This window comes from Salvia splendens, chromosome 6, assembly GCF_004379255.2.
Source record: "Salvia splendens isolate huo1 chromosome 6, SspV2, whole genome shotgun sequence".
In the NCBI taxonomy this organism is placed as follows: domain Eukaryota; kingdom Viridiplantae; phylum Streptophyta; class Magnoliopsida; order Lamiales; family Lamiaceae; genus Salvia; species Salvia splendens.
Window position 1 is genome coordinate 4,743,284 of NC_056037.1, and position 22,953 is coordinate 4,766,236.

At 35.9% G+C, this 22,953-nt stretch overlaps 2 protein-coding genes and 1 pseudogene across 4 annotated transcripts; 2 read left to right on the plus strand and 1 right to left on the minus strand.

The window, feature by feature from the left end:
* The first annotated feature begins 793 nt into the window (after window positions 1-793).
* On the plus strand, window positions 794-5,191 carry LOC121809843 (annotated as a pseudogene).
* A 253-nt stretch (window positions 5,192-5,444) lies between these two features.
* LOC121807485 lies at window positions 5,445-13,178 on the minus strand. The gene is made up of 9 exons (XM_042207725.1): window positions 12,236-13,178; window positions 11,317-11,505; window positions 10,644-10,736; window positions 10,349-10,531; window positions 10,159-10,261; window positions 9,890-10,075; window positions 6,984-9,403; window positions 6,166-6,755; window positions 5,445-5,942 (listed from the first exon to the last, which is right to left on the minus strand). Exons 1-9 carry the CDS (start codon window positions 12,461-12,463, stop codon window positions 5,930-5,932), a joined length of 4,005 nt encoding a protein of 1,334 aa, XP_042063659.1. The 5' UTR covers window positions 12,464-13,178; the 3' UTR covers window positions 5,445-5,929.
* Window positions 13,179-18,712: 5,534 nt separating this feature from the next.
* Window positions 18,713-20,403, plus strand: LOC121809361 (abscisic acid receptor PYL9-like). 3 transcript variants are annotated; one of them, XM_042209942.1, is made up of 4 exons: window positions 18,713-18,770; window positions 18,931-19,019; window positions 19,633-19,848; window positions 19,935-20,403. In XM_042209942.1, the coding sequence occupies exons 2-4, from the start codon at window positions 18,990-18,992 to the stop codon at window positions 20,160-20,162; spliced, it is 474 nt and encodes a 157-aa protein (XP_042065876.1). In that variant the 5' UTR covers window positions 18,713-18,770; window positions 18,931-18,989; the 3' UTR covers window positions 20,163-20,403. The 3 variants fall into 3 exon arrangements, with proteins under 3 accessions (XP_042065876.1, XP_042065874.1, XP_042065875.1); XM_042209940.1 differs by lacking the exon at window positions 18,713-18,770 and having other exon boundaries at window positions 18,817-19,019; XM_042209941.1 differs by lacking the exons at window positions 18,713-18,770; window positions 18,931-19,019 and adding an exon at window positions 19,035-19,182.
* Window positions 20,404-22,953: the final 2,550 nt, after the last annotated feature.

The following is a 22,953-nucleotide window of genomic DNA, read 5'->3' on the forward strand; positions in this document are numbered from 1 at the left end:
AGACCACTCCAGATTTTTTTCATCAGCGTCACAGAGTGATTTCTTCAAATGGCGGAGTGTACTTGATAGCTGGCTGATGTAAACCTGATCTAGTTCCACATTATCCGCAGACACAATCCTCAGCAATGCTGAGAACCTTCAATAACTGACGAGTCCCTGATGTTAGAGTACTAACATGATCTGACATCAATCTAGTTTGGAGGAAGGTAAAATGAAATTTTTGGAAGATGGGTTAAATGATAGTTTAGTAAATCTATAATTATTGGAAGGAAAATAATAAGAAAAATGATGAGAATAAATATAAAAAGGTGTAAAACCCTTATTCTGAAAAATTCGCATGTCTCGGACCCATATTTCGAAAGGTAAGCGAATTGAATCCCTTATCTCGAAAGGTCAGCGAATTTAAACCTATATTCCGAGATTTCTCCATTTTTTCGATGTTTTCCCTCTCAAGCTGCAGTTTAATTTTTTTTCAGGTCCGAAAATTTGCAAAGGAGATTGCTGTTAGCTCCGGTTCAAGCTATTAGGCCGGTCCCACTCGGCAATATCAGATTCTCAACTCATTCGTGCCGGGAGAGGATGAGTTCAGGCATGGGGCAGGATGGTGGTGATGGTAAGGGGTGCGGAAGAGGTCGAGCTGGGAAGAGAAGAAGAGAGGTTGAATTTGATAAAGATTCTGACTTCAGTGGTAGAGGAGGTGGTGGGAGAGGTGGAGGACGTGATTTGGGCAGATTTAGCAGGGGTGGTGGTGGTGGTTCGTTTAGAGGGAGAGGTGGGGGGCGTCATTCAGGTGGTAGGGGTGGTGGTAGTTGGTATGTTGAGAGCGGCGAGGGGTGTGAAACTAGTAAATTTAGTAGGGGTGGTGGTAGTTCGTATGGTGGCAGAGGTGGGGGAGAGTGGAAAGAGAAGGGACAGAGTGGGAGAGGTTCAGGAATGACATACGGAAACAAAGGGGGAAGAAGTGGTGATCAGGGTAGTTCGGTGAAGAAAGGAGCAGGGAGAGGGATGGAAAGACAAGGGTTTGTTGTTACAGATGACGAGGCTGTGGAGGAGGAAAATGATAAGGGGTATACAAATTTTAAGGAATTAATTGATAACGATGAAGCAGATGATGATGAAGATGAGGAGGACGAAGAAGTGGTAGTGGTAACGGCCGAACTCAAGAAGGGAAGCATTCATAAAAGCTCACTCCAAAGTAGTGATTCACACCTTAGTGAAAGCAGGTGAATTTTATAGCCTCCCAGGTGTACATACTCGTTTCCTATGTCCGTTGATCTTTTTGAGAACTGGAATTGGGAACACAGTAATTTGATGTAAATAAGTATATAATGCTTGGACCAGTTAGAACTGTAGTGTAGCTGTTCTAATGTACACTGAGCATGGATCATGTAAAAAAATGTTGTTAGTTGGGAAATTTGAATCATAGTGGATAGTGTTGTGTAAGTAAATTTGAGTTAATAGTGATTCATTGTATAGAGATCCCACAAGCTTAGTTGCTTCTCTTTAGGCATTCTGAAATGTAATGGAAACGGGGAGGGGCAACGAGATGAGCATCAGTTGGGAGGTTAAAATGCAGGATCATGGAATAGCAATATCTTGGTTTTCTCAAAATAGTTAGCAATAGAATATTTCCTAAGAGCCCTGCATTAACTTTATCACTTTTTATGCAGTGTCTGTAGATTTTTGATAATATGTGTATATTCTTGTGACAGTTTTGAATCGGTATGCTCCACAGGTTTGATAAATGTCCCATATCACCCTTATCACTTAAAGGAATCAAAGATGCTGGTTATGAAAGGATGACTCTGGTGCAAGAGGCAACTCTTCCTATCATTCTGAAAGGTAAATAAAGCTGCAGAAGTTACTTTGTTGTGATTCTGACATGCACCGGAAGTACCCACAGACTGAAACTCTGTTCTTTGAGAAACATAAGGGTTGCATATACTGTTTACCGTATATACTTTTCAAGTTGAAACCCAAGCAAGGGTAGTGTCATGCTTGATGTGATACTTCATTTAGGAAAATTATAGTTCTAATTATAACTATTTTGTGGTTTTAGCAGATATATGTGCATACTTAAATTGCAGATTTATAAGAACATAGAGAACTATATAGTTTGTAGGTTGCCCGTTGTATCATATTCTATTATTTTTGTTGCGAATCTCTAATGATGACCTGTTTCTAGGGAAGGATGTCCTGGCTAAGGCAAGAACTGGCACAGGGAAAACTGTAGCTTTTTTGGTAAATAGTTTTGGCTTTTCATTCCAGTTTCTCTACAATTATGATAGTGATTTTAATAAGTGAATTTGGTGTTCAGTTTCATCGGTATATATAAAGTTCAGTATGATGATATTGAATTTAAACTTTATCATTTTATAGTGCTGCTAGATGATGGTTAAATTTTCCCAATTCTTATGAATGCAGCTCCCTGCAATTGAAATCATAGCAAAATTACCTCCTGCTGATCATGATAAAAAAAGATCCCCAATATACGTGCTTGTTATATGCCCAACCAGAGAACTTGCTACTCAGGCTGCTGCTGAGGCCAACAAATTGTTGAAGTATCATTCTTCTATTGGTGTTCAAGTTGTCATAGGAGGTACCCGGTTAGGTATTGAGCAAAAAAAGATGCAAGTCAATGCATGCCAGGTAATTATATATGTTACAATGTGCTTTATCCTCTGGTTTAATTATTATGGTTTTAATTTTATATTGAGCCCGTTGGTCTTTAAGAGGTCATGTAATGCATGAGAGATGATAAGGTTCTGATCTAGCTAGGTCTGGCTCTATCAACTTTTCTGTTTTAAAATGCAGATACTCGTGGCAACACCTGGAAGGCTAAGGGATCATGTAGAGAATACAGCCGGATTTGCAACTCGACTGATGGGAGTTAAAGTCTTGGTCCTTGACGAAGCTGATCATTTATTAGACATGGGATTCCGCAAAGAAATAGAGAAAATAATAGCTGCTGTACCAAAACAGCGTCAGACACTTCTATTTTCTGCAACAGTTCCACAAGCGGTAATATTTATCGTTGACCATGTGGTACCTTGTGAATTGGAGAATTCTGAACTTATTAGCACTGCAGGTTCGTCAAATCTGCCATGTTGCCCTAAAACAGGACCATGAAAACATAAACACAGTAGAGGAAGGAAGTGAAGATACACATTCACAGGTTTGTTGTTGTGAGCTATTCTTCTCACCGTTATCTGTGATTTTTCATAATGCAGAGTGGTGATGATTATTAACATCCAACCTTTTCAGGTCAGGCAGACATACCTGGTTGCTCCTTTGGACAAACACTTTTCGCTTCTTTATGCCATGCTAAAAGGGCATATTGCAGGTGATGTTAACTACAAGGTAGCCATTTTCATCAGTTTCATTAGTCATCCTTAATCTTAAGTACTACTGAAATCACATTAGCAATTATAAGAACGAGCACAGAAATGGAGTGTGACTGTTTCGGTGAATTCTTTGGAGATCCAATTGTGAAAATAAAATCACTTCTGCGTCAAATAGAATAACTCTAGAATCCTTATGACATGGTGATGTCTGACAAATCTAACAAAATGGATTCCGTGGAATAGCATCTATTTCTATCTGTCCACAGCATCTATTTGTCTCCGTGATTGGTATGGTCATTATCTGATACAATGACTGCAAGAGAGAACTAGTCGAGATGTGTATTAGGTGAAGATTACAAGATGCGTTGCTTAGTAAGATTGGTAGGTATGCCATATTCAAACCGAATAAGCTCATTTGTCACATTTGAAGCCAAATACTCCCTACGTCCCACTATAAGTGAGGCATATTCCTTTTTGGATCGTCCCATTATAAGTGAGATATTTCATTTTATGGCAAAAAAACAACACTCTATCTCTCTCTTAAGTTATCCTCTCTCCTACTTTTTCTCTCTATTTTTTTTCTCATTCCTACTTTATTCTCTTTTACATTTAACCACTAAACACCATTAGCTAAAAACTCGTACCCAAAAGAAATGTGTCGCATGTAATTGGTTAGAGGGAGTAGCATTTTTTTGTAATTCCATGTGAATCCATGGACAAAATTCTGCGTCTATATGATCCATCCTTTCCTATGCAACAGGTTATTGTTTTCTGCACTACTGCAATGATGACAAAGCTTGTTGCTGAGCTTCTCAACAAGCTAAACTTCAATGTCAGGGAGATACATTCTCGAAAACCTCAAAGTTACCGCACGAAAGTCTCGGATGAGTTTAGGAAGTCAACTGGTCTTGTCCTCGTAAGTCGTAACATCTGATGTGTCTGCACGTGGTGTTGATTATCCTGACGTGACCCTCGTTATACAGGTTATTCATTACTCGATCCTAGTTCTTAAGTTATAATCTCTGGTTACCACTATTAATGTGTATGATCATTTAAGGACTGATTTATCTTTGCTCTGTTTAGATTGGTATTCCAGCGGATAAACAGCAGTATATCCACAGATTGGGTCGAACTGGCCGAAAAGGAAAACAAGGGGAAGGTGTGTTGCTGTTGGCACCTTGGGAAGAGTTCTTCTTGAACACTATCAAAGACTTACCTATATCAAAGGCAACTGAACCATTGGTAGATTCAGATGCTATGAAAAGGGTAAATAAACCAACCATTGCATAAATTTTATGTTGCTTTTTGAAACATAAATTTCTAACCGAAGATGGAACAAGTTACTAAAGATAACATTTTATGTCGCAGGTCGAACGAGCTGTATCCCAGGTCGTGATAAAGAGAAAAGAATCAGCACATCAGGCATGGCTCGGGTACTATAACTCACAAAAGTATTGGTCGAAACAAATCTAGACTCGTGGAGCTCGCAAACGAGTTTAGTCGAAGCATGTGTCTCGACACCCCTCCGGCCATTCCGAAGCAAGTCCTCGGAAAGATGGGTCTGAAGAACATACCGGGATTGAGATCCCAAGTAGATAATGAGAGATGAATTCTCGTTTTACTATATTTTACTATGTTCTATTAGTAGAAATTCAAGGATACCGGCCACCTACAATTTCAATGTTTGTGGCGAAACTTATGAGTTATATTGGTAACAATTCGAGGCCGTCATAAAATGTAAATTCGATCTCTAGTTTGCAGCAAAAAATTTCTAGACCATTTCTTTGTAGAGAAACATTTCGAATACTTATTCTTTTGAGGAAATTATACAGAAATATTTGATTAAATTGAGCTTCATATAGTGTGGATTTACTAAGCAAAACAAGAAACTCTCCTAGAAAGAGGAATCCATCTACATTGAGATTTGGGATGAGCAAAATCTCGTAAACCCAATATCCAAACCAAATTGAATTTTAAAATCGGTTCGAATTTTCAGTTTGGTTGATTTTTAATTTTTAGGAAACTTCAGATTTTTTTTGGCTTGTTTGGATATATAAAAAACGAATCAAACCAGATGCTCACCCGTAGCTAAGATGCGAATTAAGCGAAAATGTCATCCAAAATTTAATGCTCTATTTGACACTGATATTGCATATGAAGCTGATGCAAGATGTTATGCTTAAAAACCTTGCCACAAAATCTAAGGGAAGATAACAAAAATGTCTTCTGTAAATGGAGCACTAATTCCAGATCACTGGTATATGAAATTATAATGTGTTAGGCTATGACAGAAGAAGACCACAACATAGGAAAAGAGTTTTGGCAACTCGAACTCCAGTTTCCAGGTTTCCAAATTGGCCAGGGTCAGAATTGGCTAGCTATTCTACATACAAGAACCACGTCAGGAGAGACAAGGGCCATTATCGAGACATGAGGTACAGGCCGAGCTGCATTCTGTAGCCGAGCAAAAATAGGGTAGCTGTACCCTTTCCAGCCATTACTGTCAGTCCCAAAGTTAGAATGAGGAATATCAATCTCATCCTTCAACATATGATGCTCCTTAAAGACCAATGTAGCTGGGCGTATTATCGAACCCTCCTGTTAGGAGAGAAAAGATTCATATGACATAGTGCAGTAAAATTTATGAATCAATGTTTACGTGTTAACATTTCAAAGTGGCATTTCTCAGTTAGTGGTATGTGTTTTAATCATCCCCACTGGGATAATAGATGACGCTGACCTGTTTACTTTGCTTGTTTAGCAGTGATTCAAACCCGTATGCTTCTGGACTTAAAGAACACCAAAAACTATGCAGTATTACCTATGATGGTTTGGTGAAGATGGTTGATCTGGCGAGGAACAGTGTGCAGAGCTCCCATGCACTCTACGGTCCTCGGATGCTGTGGCTCGAGTTCCATCATCTAGCTGGGATTGCTCATTTATATCGGGTAAGCCCGGCTGACCAAGAGAGCCAAACTCAAGCTGTTCATTATTAGAAACATAGACAGCATCATGATCATATGGATACAGCATCATAACTGGTGGAACCGAAGGTCCGTCTGAAACTCCATTAGGATTCATGGCTGACAAAGGGTACATGTTATATGCTACATTCTGAGGACCATCTTGACCAAAATTTGAGCGCAAAGGACCATTCTGAGACTGGTAAGACGAGATTGAGTTATGCCTGTAGGAGTTCCAAGCACGGTCACCTCGACCCTCCCAATGAGAGAAACGTTCAGTTCGAGAGTTTGCTTTCTCAGTCTGGTTTCTGCCATGACTACGCGTAGCAGCCCTTGATTTTGAGTTAGCATTCCAGTTCACCTCTCTGTCACTGAAGCTATCATTTCTGTCATGGTTATAGTTCCCCCTTCTGCTGCCTGACGAGTGACGTTCCCTATTCAAAACCTTCTGAAAGAATGAGAACGTAAACTGTTAAAATACTATACAGAAGGGGAAGTGCTAAAACATAGAACATGACTAGGGTAACTCTTGGCCAAAGAAAAATTATCTAGCAAGCCAAACAAAGGACCGAATACAGTACCTACAATCATAATATTAATTCCTGTAATGACAGCACATATTCAGTGAAAATTCTAAGCAAAGAAGAAAATTAGAATCACAAGAAGTGGTTTTTACATGATTAGGCAAGTATGTTCCGGTCCCACTACGATATCTTGGCACATCATCCATGTAGCTTTGATATATATTGGGATGTCGCCCAGAAACCGACTGGAGGGGAGCAACAGGAACCATATGGTGGCCATAATTCGTCATAAGCTGAGAGAACAGGTTTGCATTGGTCGAAATTGGTCTACCTGGACTATCGTGTGGAAGTCGACCCTGTACAAACGCAGGTGGAACCATGATAGGTGAAGGAAATACAGAAGGCCCTTGGTACCGAGGATTCTGACAGACCCTTCCGAATTGTAAGCTTTGCCAGTGACTAACAAAGTCACTATTAAGAATATCAGCCTTCCGATCTTTGGATGTCTCGTTAGTTGACATTCCTGGTAACGAACTTGAGGAATGCAACTCCTCTGATTGACCAAATCCCTTGGGATTCAAGTTCATTACAGATTCACTATCATTTACAATCCCATGACCTCCAAATTGGCCACTTAATGCATTCAGTGTACCTGCTTCAGGTGCATTGTTATAAAGTGGAAGCATTGCAAGGAAAGGGATTGGTGGACCGGTCGGGTAGAATGCAATTACCCCGGAATTCTCACCCATTCTATGCCTTGAGCCAGGACCTATTAGTACTGGGTCAAAGGGCATCACTGAGTCTGATCCACTAGTCTGAGCAACCTCAAAGTCGAGCATATGGTGCCTAGGAACATGCGAATGCACATCTGGCTCAGAACCAGGGTTTCTTTCAATGACTTCAGTCCCCAAATTTACTAGTGAACCCTGTTCCTGGTCATGATCTGTGTCATTTGACACGTGATCTGACATAACTTTACCTTTTCCATGGCTGATAGTTATATCTGTCGTACCTTTCTTCCCCCTTTTCTCTTTCGAAGATTTAGGTGCCTTCACCGACGATGATCCATCCCAGGAGCTCTCTGAAGAAGTTCTACTTCTCAAAGAATTACTATGAGCAGCTGATGAGAACCTTGAATTGCCTGATTTTTCTTCTGGGTGAACCTCACTAACATTAATATCCTTGTCCAGAGAACTATCAATATTATCCCTTACTACTCCACGTTTCTCCCTCAGATGCCTTTGCTGAGCTCTCGCACTGCTTGAGGCAGTTACTCGAGATTGCGGAGGAATATACTTTAAACCAGATGGTGATAATGATGGTTTTTCGTCAGTTTGGAGGGTGTCTACATTTCCATTCTCAAGATCATACCTACAACAGGATCTAGAATCTTGCTCCTGCCAAAAATCATTATTGCCCTCTCCAGAGTCCATACGACCAAAATTCTCATTAATTCTGTCTATTGACTCTTCAGATGAATTAAGTCCAATGCCGGGGAAATATTGAGTCATTTGGGGTGATACCAAACTGCGAGGAAATTGTAAGTGTGAGAATGATGGGTCCATCAGAGGGATATTTACAGGGACAAATCCTGGAAAATTCTGTTGAGTGTACCCCATAGAAGCAATTAAGGATGGAGGGATAGAGTAAGGTAGATGACCCGTTGTCAAATTAAGTGGAACTTGAACTTGACCATTGAACCCTTGAAGTGAAGCAGACACCATCATATTCACAATATCTTGATCTTCCGGGTGCATCAGCTGTGTCCCAGAGGTGGTTGAAAATTCTTCACTTAAGTCATAGCTATTTGAAACATGATTGGAGTCGGCAGTATCAAGACTTTGATGCAATCTTGCCACTGTATCTACAACTGAAGTATGATTGCTGTGGCTAACCAAAGTCTCTGGTCTAAGATCCTTCCTCCAATAACCAGAATCCAACCTAGAAGGTGTAGCATGAGCATCTGTAGCTTCACCCTGTCTGCTACATTGTACTTGTGATGAGACATCACTATAGTTATCAGTCAGTTCAGGACTGGAGTGTGTTCGGGCAAAAAGAAGTCTTCCCTCAGTGTCATTTACCGAGTGATCTGCACTCAGATCTCTCTGGATCTTATCATTAGGTAAAGACTGATCAGGGACAGTATCTCTTCCAATTTGATCAGTGACATCCAAGCTGTTCAAATTGAATTGACTTTTTAAGCTGAGTGAGCGAGAAGCTGAAGACAATTCACTAGTCATGGGCAACATTCTATATGAGTTTTCACCAAGTTGATAGGGAACACCTTGAGTTTGAGTGCCCCGAACCTCTACCACATGAGGATTGGAGCTTTCTTTTACCTTCTTCCCATTATTGGAATTCTGAACCTCATGAGGGCTATCTTGAGTGGACAATCTCAAGCGCCCAGAGCCAACTCCTGGTGCATCAGGGCGATGACCACTTCCATGTCTCTCCCATGTGTTCATAAAGAACTGATTGACTTCAAAATTTAAGTTTTCTTTCGGGCAGTCAAGCAACCGTGCCAGTCTTTTAGCTCCAAAAGCAAATGCACTTCGTATACGGAAAAAATTTCCTGGACACAGATAACATAATAACATTTCCATGAATTTATAAAGAGATCAGGAAAACAAATATCAATACACTGCCCACTGTTAGAGGCCGTCATTGTGCAATAAAAGAAGTTAAGAGATAAATATTAAATATGGGCCACGTTAAAGCAAATTATACATAACATTCCCCGCTCCAATAAACCAAATAAGAAAAGAAAATTTGTATCAGAAAACTGATTTATATGAAAAAGTACCCTGATCTAGCAGCTTACATTTATCAAGAATAAAATCAAATCATCCAGCAGAATTTCTTATGTATCAGGTACAGCTCCCTCGGGTAAAGGTTACAAACAGATTCAACCTTGGCCAAAGGAAATATTACTAGAAAGATATTTTCAAGTATCATGCTCATTGCAACTGTCAATGGTCACACATTCCAAACTCACTGTACTCTATGTTTCAACACCTCGTCGTGAAAACAAATATTAACCTAACTACTTCATACTTACCTTTACTAACACTTCGTCCAAGGTTGTTGCTCACTCTTAACGGATCAATAACATTAAAATGCTTGGAAGAGAATTTCTGTCCATTACTTTCCTGGCCACCAGGGAATACAGCATACACAGAGCTACAAGCTTCAAGAAACAACTTGCTAAGTAGCAAGTTGCCACTATCCTTTCTAGGAGGTTGTGCTACAAGCAAACAAAGACAGCATATCAAGAAAAGAAACTGCATATAGGCATTAATTATAAACAAAAAACTATTTTTTTAATACCAGTTACGTCAGGTAGGCAATTAATAGCTACAGGTCCCCATAAGCTAACACAAAAATTCTCCCAGTCAAAATTGCTAAAGAACTCCAGAAAACGATACAGAACCTGCAAAGTTTTACGTAAATGCTCAGGAGAACAATCCACAAAGAAAACAATCTGGAGGGCTACAGACAAACAAAAGAAATAAGTCACCTCAAGTGGTCCATGAAAGGAATTGTTGAACACATGAAAGATGTAAAGAACTAAAGTCTCCAGGGCATAAGTAGATATGAGTCCATGATGAGCACCCAATATGCGGCTTTCATAATAGCACCATGCCTTGATCAATATAATACTACGCTTGAACAGATGATTCTGACCTATCAGATTATCGATCTACGGAACCAAACATGGAATAATGTGGTGAGACAAGTTATTTGTCTTGATTCATAAATGGCACTATAACTTGTGCTGTGAAAATTCTGTTAGTAAATAGGAAAATACTTACTTCATCAAGGAAGCAGAGTGTACATAAGCCACTAACTTGATTAAAAGATATGTCCACCACAATGTTTTCGACAAGACATTTAATTATCTTTACCTGAGAATAGGAGAAATAAAACAAAAGGCTATCTATCAGTGCAAAATAGCAACTACTAACTTAAGACAACATTGACATGAAATCTATCATCACAATATCATAATTCATAACCAGCTCCATCTTGATAAACCTAATACACTGAGATAACATTCATCATCGTCATATGCCACGAATTAAATTGGCCCATCTCAGGGCAATGCAAAGTTTATACCTATTAACTGCTCATACAGCACACTACATCATATAAATGGTGACAAGTCCCCAACAACAAAGGAGGAGTGAATCAAGAACTTTGGATGCACCACAAAGATCACAAGATCATCCAGGAAAGTTTAGATAATCATTCCCCAACCCCCAAATCAATGCGTGTGGCGCTACTCCTCCATTACATGTGTGATAAAGGCGTTCAAACATATCAAGCAATATTTGGATATTTAGAAAGAACTAGAAAAGATATCCAAATGAGACAAAACTGAATATTCTTATAATTTGTTTTAGATAAGGGAAAGAAATTAACTATCAAAAGCAGAGACAAAAAATAAAATGTCAAAAGTATATAGGGAGAAGAAAGAGAGCATACTTCAGCTTGAATATATTGAACCTCCTTCACACGAAACTCGGCATTTTCATTCTTTTCCTCTCTCTCCAGAATATCCTTAACCAGATTGGCCCACGTATCCTTCAAATTCTGATTCTGAGTGAAAGCAGTCAGATCGATGTCTCCATCAGGCAGATACGTCTTCAAGGGGACAGAACCAAATGTGCACACCTGTGGAGTAGGCAAAGGGTTTAAAAAAGGCTTAACAAAGAAAACACTAAAAATGTCCATACAGAACATAGGCATTCCGAGAATGATACTTTGTCAGAATCATAAAACACACTCCGAGGATGATACTTGTCAGAATCATTAAAAAAAATTGCATTTCACTTCGACAGTTCATGATTCTCGGACACGCATAAAAATCACCCTGAGTTTCTGATATCTTATACCCCTCATCTCTATCCATTCAATATCAGCTATTGTTGCTTTTCCCATCTAGAAAAGCCATTCATTTGAATGATAAGATGAAGTTCAGTTTCACCCTGTGCTGTAATTCTACCTGAGCTTATTTTCTTCAGCAGAGAGCCACTCAGTAAGATAACTGATTCATGTTATATATCAGTTGCCTCGTATGATCACCACGGGCTCACTCATACTATATCATAGTTCCAGATAACTTGTATCAAATAATATATCAGCAAAATACTTGAACCAACACCAACATGAATTTGCAAGTTCACCAGTACTTGATTGGTTGTGTTTAGATGATTGGGCACCAGGAGAAAATACAAAATAGGAAACATTGCAAGATAAAAACTAGCTGCATACAAAACCATTCTGGAAAAGGATTCCATCATTATATGAAGTAGCCAATTTTGCAAAAGCAACCTCATTTATAGCACCACTTTAAAATTGAATGTAGCAAGACTAACAAAAGAAGTCTGCATATTCCAACAACCTGACATGGGAAGCATGTCATGATGAGCCGCTGCACATAATCTGCAACAGCATTCCTTCGCTCCTCAGATAGCTGGTTGGGTTGTATGCAGGCAATGAGCTCTGCAGTCCGCTTCTCCGCTATCATCCAACGCTCTGTATCCAGGGCACGCATGACTGGCCCTGCCCCAGGTAAGAGCCCATTGGGCAATGGCTCAACTGTCTCTGCCCATCCTTCCTGTTCTCCCATACACTATCACCTTCTCTAAACCAGAACTAATACTTATACCAACAAAACAAGGACCACCAATTTCTCTTCAGATATATATTGCGCCAACCTTACTCAACCCACCAACAAAAGTGCAGCTTGAAGCAACAAAAACGGACCTTTTCTCCTGCAGAATGCAGAATCTAACCCTAATGTGGAAAGAAGAAGCAGTAGGCGTCAACTTTATGATGCATATACTGTTAATACTCAGAAAAATTGCAATAAATGGTTTGATTAAACAAGAAATTCAATACCGTGCTTCCCCGAAAGATATACTATTACTTAAAGAAACACCCACGACCCAACCCTAAAAGCTAAAAAAGGGGACAAAAATTGATCAACTAATCTGAAACCAAACCCTAATTGAAACCCGGTTTCAATAAAAATCCGGCAATGCCGAGGATAATTCCAATTACACCAACCAATATTCCTTTCCAGAAAAAAGGAAGTACAAGATCGTCAATTTATAGAAGACGGATGAAAAATGATTGGGTGTATTAGTTTCTATTCTGGCGAAGTGCGTGAACTGTGTGAAAAAATTGGGATTTCTTCAGGAGGAGAAAATGTTGAACCTTATTTGACGTTGTGAGGAATTTGATTTGATTTTTGAGTGTGTAGGAATGTGGGAGCAATTTTTTGGTAAAATGATGACGAGAAGAAAACTAAAGATAGAAACAAGAATTAATAATGTGATTGGAGATATGTTATTCCCACATTCGGAAATAGTAAAATAAATTGTGGCACTAAATACTTTATAAATAATACTCTCTCCACTCTTTAGTTCTATTTTGTCATTTCATTTATTCCACAATAAGAGTCTTATTTCATTTTTACTCTAAATAATATAGATTCTACATTCCATCAACTTATTACATTTACCTTTTATTATAAAATTAATATATAAATAAGACCTACTATATTCCATTAATTTATTCAATTTATTTTTCTTTACCTTTCTTAAAATCATTATTCAAAATAAACAGGACTATTGTAGGACGGAGGGGGCATAATTGACATCTTGATAACAACCTTTATAAAAAATTCCTTTGATTATAGTACTACTAGTAATTTAGAAAAGTTGGAAGAAGCCCTAGTTGTATGCGGACTGAGAATTTTGCTGCTTTTGGTCTAGCCTTTTAAAATACTACTATTCACTCTAGTTTTTTTTATATTTATATCTTCACATTTCAATCAATAAGACGGCTTGAGTGGTACCGATATTATGGTTCTTTATTGTGTAAAAATATATTGTTAGGTATTCTTTTCTATTAAGGTTGCACCTAAATTTGTGGTTGAGAAATTATCGTTTATACTAGTATAATATTCGATGTATGACTTCTCGATGAGATATGAATCGCCATTAACAAATGCTATGTCTATTAAGTAAGGTCAATGAGAAATGCTACTAAATACCCAATTTAAATGTACACAATACATACCTCTTCGAAAATATTTAAAAATTAAAATGATATCATAGTCTAGCAAGTACTCCTACCTTTGACAACAAGCTATATGCATATTTGTATTTTCATATCATAATACTTCATCCGTCCCACATACTTGAGGAATGATACAAAATTTTAGGAAATGTTATTTTGTGTTAAGTGGAAAGAAAAATAATATATTTATATTAATATGAGAGAGAACTTTTTATATATATATAAAAAAAAAGAAATATGACATCTTTCGTGGGACAAACTAAAAAGAAAAATGTGACATCTATTAAGAGACGGAGGGAATAATATATTGGGGATCACTTAATGGTGTGTTTGTTTCCTTAAGATGAATGAATATTACGTTAGTATTTTAATACTATAATTTTTCAAACCATATGCTCTTTTAACGTTATCAAATGAACTTTAATTATTGGATCATTGCAAAGTGTGGTTCTCGTATAGCCACAACATAGTGCAGTAAATCATATTTTTAAAGTCATGTTTTTGACTTATTAACTTTGATTTGTTGTTATATTAAATTTATTATGTAGAAAGTACAACATGGAGTATATGATATTGGGCCTATTGTTAATGTGCAACAGATTATATGAATTTGGGCCTATTGTTAATTCGTCGTAGTACATTAACTTGACCCATTAAGTCCCAAATGTAGTAACATAAGAATTTAGGGGTTTTGTAAATTGAAAATTGACAGATAAATACGGAGTATCAAATTTTGGGGAAGCAATGAATATTACTATCTCTATCCACAGAAAATGCTCACATAAGGTATGATCCATGATCCAAGATCCAAGGTTTACCTAGTCATAAAAGGATACATAAAATCTCCGAAAGCGTTAGATAGAAGACATAGAGGGGTTTTATTGTATTTTTTTTTTCCTGTTCTCAACTTCTTTCTCTCCTTGCGCTAGAGAGTAAGACTTAGGTTTAACCCAACTAAGAGCGGAGTAATATTTCTTAAATGATTATTCTAAGAGTAAAGGTCAATTTTAGTCCTAAACATATGAACAAAATACGTATTTGGTCCAAAATATTCACTTTTTAAATAACAGGTCCATAACAAATGAAAATTATACCGAAGTAGTCATTTTTTGACGATTCCGTCAAAAAGCTAAAGGCTAATTACATAGTGGCATGACCGTTAATTTTTTGACGTAACCGTAAAAAAAAGACCACTTCGACAAGGATTTCATTTGTTATGAACCCGTTTTTCAAAAGGTTAATATTTTGGACCAACTAAGAAGAGAGTAATAATACGTAGCAGCAACCAAAAAGAAGCTACCAGGAAACAGATGGGGCTATGGGATATTGTAGCTTTTTGATTAATTGGAGCTACCATCACTATACTGGTCGTAAGTCTATTGCGTCTCTTTGAAATCTTGTATCTTTGGCTTCTTTACTTTGGTTAATTTGAGAATTGCCTGCGTTCGGCAAAGGGGTGGGGGAGGAGGAGGAGGAGGGCGGGGTAATGGATCGGTGGTGTAATTAGTTTCAGAATTGGGGTTTTAGATCAAGATGAGTTATAAATCTTATGGGAGGAAGTTTGGTCCATTTATATACTCCATTCATCCCATAAAAATATAGATAATAGGTATGAGACGTGAATTAAGATAAAATTGGTAAAGTAAGAGAGATGAGATGAATGGTATGGCAAAATAAGAAAGATGAGGAAAACTGTAGGTAAAGTAGGGTCGATGGATAGTGAGACATACATTATTAAATTAATATAATTTTCTAAAAATGGAATGCACATATTTTTGTGGGACGAACAAAAATGGAAAGTTCACTTATTTTTATAGGATAGATGGATGTAGTATTTTGGAAGGAAATAAGAAAAGAAGTTGATAAAAAGAGAAAAAACCAAAAGAAATTATTCTAAATAATTCATTTTCATATTTTTGAAAAGTCAACCAATTGAGATTTATATTCTGAAATTTCTCCACCTTAAAGGCCTTAAAACGAAGATGGATAACTTTTGCAAGTTTGGTAAATACAATTTCGGATTTACTTTTTACCTAATAACGTAATATGGCAACAACGTCACTGAAAAAAATATATTCTTCATCCATGTGAAATTCCTTTGGAGGTTAGTAACATATCGACACGTTTTCTCATGCCTAATAGATATGCTCTGTAACTTTGGTTAATTCCTAAATAAATCATGGTATAAAATGATATTTCTCTACTCAAAAGTCAAAATCACCTTCATTTATTAATAGTAAATGAGTAAATGTTGTTGTCTCTAAGATTTGAGATTTCAGAAAATTATTGCGTTACTACTTATGGTACGGGCTTTCGTCCCGACAAATATGGATAATTTTGTAGCTATGAAAAATATACAGCTCATAGTGGTGTGGCTTAAGGACACAATTTATGAATGGCACTGAACTAAAGATTAAAGTTAAATAAACAAATACTACATATTACCAAAAGAATAAACGCATATACTTTCATATGTGCTAAACCTTTACGCGTGTTATGATTATGACGTGGATGTATTTGATATAGATCAAGAAAATTGTCTATAGTCAACTAAGTAAGCCAAAATTGGTCAAATCTCAATCTCAAGTGAAAAATATCTGCAACTATAAACTGTTTTATCCATCTAACTGAAAGCACCATATTTCAACAAAGCAAATTTGAGATATATACTTCTAACTACATTAAAAAAATGACCACTAATAATGCAATTATGATATTGTAACACACAACCCATACTATGCTTTTAACTATTTAGCATAATCATGATCATGTCGAATATGTCATTAGAAAAATATGCCATTGAACTCATTTATCATCCGATAATTGTCATAATCATCCCTTCTAACTTAAATAACTTCACAACTCAATCATAAACTACATTTTATAATTATTTTTTCTAACAAATTTAACAATCCTACGAAGTACTGTGGTATCAATCATAATACAAACGTAACGATGACCGGAACTTTAAGGCCTCGCTAGAGAGGAAGGGCGTCCCTATTAATATTTTCTGTATTGATCACTAATCACACTATCATAATATAACATAACATATAACATAGTACTTTACGAAAAAATTCAACAAAAAACAAGAGGCCGACAAGTGTCCCATGGACTTGGTCAAATATTCTTCCCAAGTTGGAGCAACCCCCCACCCCCCACCGCACGAAGAGTGACAAGTGTTCCATGCAAGAATTGCAACTACACTCAACAACCTTAAGTAAAGAGACAAACTACCTTAGGCCGCATGAATGCAAAAGGTTTGCCCAAATCACATGAAACCTAACTTTCTTGATAAACAAAGTAATGCAAGTGGCCAGAGGATCAATTCTGTCATCTTTTGTGGTTATTGATTCCTTAGACCACGTTTATCGGTTGGGTTGGGTCGATTGCCACGTAAGTAATGTAATTAAAAAAAAATATCTACACACGAGTCTCTCTCTCTTTGACACAAGTCCCCCTCTCTCTTCAAACAGACCTTTCGGTTCTCCTCCCCTTTCACCACTCAGCCAATGAGATTGTGTCAAATGACACAATTTCATTGGCTAATATTATTATTTTTAATAATTAATATATCTTAAATATATTTTATTAAAAAATTATAAAAATTATACCAAAATTCATAATTTTTCTATAGAGACCATATTTGCTATAATTTTGCACACAAAAAAATATCATTTTTTCTCCTCCTATAATCCTTATTGTTTAATAGAATTTCATATTTTTTAGTTTCTCTTGTTGCTAGCTACGAAGGATGATGAGAATAATATATTCTCCGATTCCCAAAACTTCAACCCTTCCCAAAATTTCAACCCTTCCCAAAATGTTAACCCTTCTCAAGATTATTTCCCTAGCTTTGACGATTTTCCGAATTCTGAGCAATTTCCGAATAATAGAAAATGTTTGTTTTTATAATTTTTAGTTTGTCATTTATTACGTTTTTCGATAAATTTACAATAATAAGTATTTCATGTAATAATAATAGTATTAAAAAATAATATAAAAATAAATATATAATAGTATGGTTGGGTGGTCATTGATAAACCATGAAAATATGTATGGTTGGGTTGAATGAATATTAATGATGTGGAGGAGATAGAAATAAATTAAATATTAAAAAAGTAGATGGTTAGGTTGGGTTGAGGGTTGCTGATACCAATACTAGAATGCCTTGGTGAATTCTTGTCTTAGTAGCCTTTCTTATTTTGTTTTGCCCCTTGTCTAGGATTCGATTTGGATGAATTTTTTATACTTTTGTAATTTTATTATGAGTCATGTGAATGAACGGGGTCAAATTTTATTTGTGTAATTTGTCGGGACATAACTAGATATTTTGCATATGACGTCAAATCCAATAATCTATATATTATTATCTATGAATAATAGGTATTGTTTTTCATTTTCGTTTTGTCCACAAAAATTAGCGTTACATTTTTCATAATTTACGTATAACGATGTTAGACCCATTTTTTTTATTAATAATATTATATTTATTTTTATACTTCTCTTTTATTAGTATAATTTACTAAACTTAAAACTCGTTGTAAACAGAGTTTTAGGATATCGGCATCTCTCAAGAAATGCTAATATTTTTCTTTACGATTTTATTAAATACTTATAACATAAAATTCCACTATTTGATGAACAATCTTTTGTAATTATGTGGAAGTGACTAGAAAAGCTATCCATTAACCAATAAGAGAATCCGATTGTTCGTCCATCCAAATCATTTTGTTGAATAAAGGTGGTGTCACGATCCATAATTGTCAAATGGTTGAGATAAACATATTGAAAAGATAATTTAGTTAAATTTAGTTTAGAGAATGTAGAGCGCTTTTGGTGATCAAGTGGTGGGTGCTAGCTGACGAAGACTCCCATTAAATATTCGCGTAAAAGTCACAACACACACTTAGATGCATGCACTTTGCCAATCCCATTTTCCAGCCCCAAAAACCTTTTTTGTTGATTGAGTTTCTTGACTAATCTTGTATTTGGGAAAAATGGATGCAGTGTGTGTGAGTAGGTACCACAGCCACCAGCCCATCGACCATCAGTGCTCTTCTTGCGTGATGAATCACATCAAGGCGCCAGTTGACATTGTAATTTGCTTTTGTCTTTGGATTTCTTTTTTCTTGACTTACTATTATTTGATGTGAAAAGATTTGAGTGAGATCAAAGATGTGGGCTTTGATCAAAACTTATGGAATTTTAGCTTTGATGGTCAATTTGGAACTTCTATTGTCAGATCCTCAAGATTATAAGGTGAAAAGCTCAAATCTTTAAGGAGACTGGATTTGGATCTTCTATTGTTAATTCTCAAGATTCTAAGTGAAAAGCTCAAATCTTTAAGGAGAGATGTGGGATTTGATCAAAACTTACTGGAATTTTAGCTTTGATGGTGAATTTGGATGTTGTATGGTTAATTCTCAAGATTATATGGTGAAAAGCTCAAATCTTTAAGGGGGGTGTCTCTGTCTTGGTGTTAAATTATCTTAATTTCAAATTTAGGGATTTGGTTTTGTTGGCTTCTGTTAGTGTTATTTGAATCCTTTATATGGTTAGAATTTTGACAGCTGATTCACAGAATGGGAAGAAAAAAGGGTGAAAATAGCCTCAGCTCTTTATGTTTATGGGAAATAGATGCAATTCATCTTGTACATAGTTAGATGGCTTCCAAATTAAATTAGGTATGACTTCTATGCATTCGTTTAGGTTTGGTCGTTGGTTAGGAGATTCGATCAGCCACAAAAGTACAAGCCCTTTGTTAGCCGGTGCATTGTGCAAGGTGATCTGAAGATTGGAAGTGTTAGAGAGGTCAATGTGAAGTCGGGTCTCCCTGCAACAACGAGCACCGAGAGGTTGGAAATGCTCGATGATCAAGAACACATACTTGGGGTCAAGTTTGTTGGTGGTGATCATAGACTTAAGGTAACAATCTTGTTCTGTTCATATTTTGGAGTATATGACCCAAGGGTAGTTTGATCAAAATGCTTAAAAACCGCTGGATATTGCAGAATTACTCATCGATAATCACAGTCCATCCCGATGTAATTGATGGGAGGGTGGGGACAAAAGTGATTGAATCATTCGTTGTGGATGTGCCGGATGGGAATACTCAAGACGAAACATGCTACTTTGTGAAAGCCCTGATCAACTGCAACCTCAAGTCTTTGGCTGATGTCTCGGAGAGAATGGCGATGAGAGGACTAGTTTCAACCAACCAGCCACCCACTCTTCGTTGATAATGCAGACGGCTCCATTTCAAGAAGGCCTTCGGGGACATCTTGTTGTGCCTCTGTATGTTTTTTTTATGGAGCAAGTTATTTAGCAGATGAAGAATGCATCCATGTACAAAGCATCTCCTGCTCTTTGCAAATGGCTGTGTAGATGTATATTATATATATATATATATATATATGTGTGTGTGTGTGTGTGTGTTATGTACATGTTTTGTGCTTCTATTTAGAGGTGAGTTTTGTCGAACTGTGTTTATTTGCACTTTGATTTAGTTTTAAACTTGTAGGTGGAGATGAAATTCTTAGATTAACTATTATTAGTGTCGTTTTCTTTGACTAGTTTGTCCAGTTTCTTCATTTTTTGTTTATCCATTACCATTAGGTTAGGCTGTTTAAGGACTATCGATTTGACCACAAACAAATTTATAAGTATGGATTTAGAATTCTTAAGAAAAAATAGATCGAAATTTGTTTTGTTAATATTTTGAAATAATCAATAGCAGAAGCCCTTAACAATAGTGAAACATGAGTAGAATATACTATACAACGTTCCCTATAAACTTAAATAGAATAAGATAAATTGTCATTTAAATCATACAGTTTAATTAAATTCCGATCAATTTTATAAAGTTTAAAATTTAAATATTCAATTAAATTTTTTTATTTTTTTATTCATATACGAAATGTGGTGTTTTAATGATTATTTTAAAAAAATTATAATTAAATCAATTGAATAGATGAAACAACTTACAACCTAGTTTTTGGGCATACCCAAGGAAACAGAAATCGAGACATGCCCAGAAATCTGCACAAAATAAGAGATAAGCAAATGAATTTGCTTTCTTTCCTTGTAGATTATAATGGTGTTTTTCTTTTTGTTCAACGAGCCTACGACGTTTGGGATATTCAATACTGCCGAAGGAAAATGATGATTCAAACAATGTAATGGCAAATTTCTGTTTGTTTTTGTCCTCATTGTTAAGATCAGCGGCGGATGCAGGTGGGGTCGCGCGGGGTCGGCCGACCCCACCGCCATCCCCGGAGAACCGCCGGAAGACTCCTCCCAACAGCCCCCGACCCCACGGCATCCGGAACTCCGCCCCACGATCATGGGCGGACACAGTAGGAAGAGAGGGAGGGCTTCTTACCCTACCCAAATATTGTTTTTGTGTTTGTTCTATTTATAAAATTTTCGAAATCTTAAAAAATTTAGTTCAACCCTCACCAATTTAATGATATAGAAGGTTAAATGCTTGGAAATTAAAGGATAAAAGGGCTGAAAATTAAAAAATTTTAAATGGCAGAGAAAACAATAAGAAACAGTTTGGTGTTTTAAGGAAGAAGATGATGTTAGCTGATAAAAAAACAATAATATTATAATATTATCATTATTACAGTAACTTTTTTAAGTGTTAAGTGTCTCTGCAAACGTGCAAAACTACTATCGATTAGTTTTAAAATTATTTTAAAATGAATCTAACTTACTATTTTGATCATTGTAATTCTTTATATATCATTTTCTACATTGGAACCTTTAATTCTTTTTAGGCGCTGTTTTTTTGTTGTTACTATTCAATTTTCTAATTATTTCTTTTCTTTATTAAATCATGCAGAATTTTTTTTTATCATTCTTTATTTCTTTATTAACATTCGAGGATAAGAAAAAGAATAGGTAAATTATGAATTGTTTCATTATTTTGATTAGGTATTTGATTAGTTTATAATTGTGATTTTTTATACTATGCTATTACTTCACATATTTTTTGTTATGTGTTTTTTTAACTCTGCATTTTTTTTAAAAATATAAAGAAAACTTAGCGAAATTTTTTGGAACCAAAGTATACTTTTTTAGAATGCACGGCCTATTTACTAATGTAATAAAAATAAAATGAAAGTGCAAACATAATAAGTAAAAGTATTTTTTATAACCCATGTTGGATCAAAATAGGACAATCAATACTTTTCTTTTTAACAATTTTATCTTTATATAAGTGTTTAAACTTTATTTATAAATAAGAATTCTCAGTTTTTAGTTTTATTTTTTAGTAGTTTATTGATTATCTTTTACTCTTGTTTTATTTTATTTTACTTTTATTTTAAAATAGTAGGAGTAGTAACTAATAAAATTTTTATCTAGTTTTAATAAATATAATAATTACTTTTGATCATTGATTTTAATTACTTTTCATTTAGATTAATGGATACATTTCTTTTATAAAGATTTGTCGCTTTCATCTGTTCTTCTAGTACTAATGTTGAACACGAACAACGACTAAAAGATATATTCATAGATATTTCCAATGAAATAACTTTAAGTTAGCTTCAAAACATGAATACTTGTAGAAGTCAATTATCGTGTTTAATATAAAATAGATATATTTCGTTTGCAATGTATTTTTATTACTATTTTATATATTTAAATATTATTCCTTATATTAATTTTTTCGTCCGACCCCACCATTTTTAATTCCTGGATCCGCCACTGGTTAAGATCATTATATATTGATAATAATCAGCCATGGACTCTTGGAGAAGAGCCTTCACAATTTATTGCCCTGTTAAATATGTTCTTCAGTCTCTCTCTCTCTCTGCATAACTGAGCACGGTGAAGCTCTTGCTGTTGCTTTTTTCTTAATACAACTCAGGTTTTTCCCTTCTCTTTCTAACTTGGGCGTGCTTGCATAAAATTGTTGCATTGTTGATCACCTGACTGGTGTGTTAGTGTCTATTTAAGTATCCCATGATCTTGATTTCAGATGCTAGATGATACAAGTTCAAAGTAGGTACATACATGTTC

What these genes read in the sequence shown, in the direction of transcription:
- LOC121807485 (XM_042207725.1), bottom strand. Translation starts at nt 12,463, where the DNA reads ATGGGAGAACAGGAAGGATGGGCAGAGACAGTTGAGCCATTGCCCAAT. An exon ending in CCTTTCATGGACCACTTGAG is followed by an intron (nt 10,262 to 10,348) that starts GTGACTTATTTC and finishes AAAACTTTGCAG; the next exon opens with GTTCTGTATCGTTTTCTGGA. An exon ending in TGGACGAAGTGTTAGTAAAG is followed by an intron (nt 9,404 to 9,889) that starts GTAAGTATGAAG and finishes ATCTGTGTCCAG; the next exon opens with GAAATTTTTTCCGTATACGA.
- LOC121809361 (XM_042209940.1), top strand. Translation starts at nt 18,921, where the DNA reads ATGGATGCAGTGTGTGTGAGTAGGTACCACAGCCACCAGCCCATCGAC. An exon ending in TCAAGGCGCCAGTTGACATT is followed by an intron (nt 19,020 to 19,632) that starts GTAATTTGCTTT and finishes GCATTCGTTTAG; the next exon opens with GTTTGGTCGTTGGTTAGGAG. An exon ending in GTGGTGATCATAGACTTAAG is followed by an intron (nt 19,849 to 19,934) that starts GTAACAATCTTG and finishes TGGATATTGCAG; the next exon opens with AATTACTCATCGATAATCAC.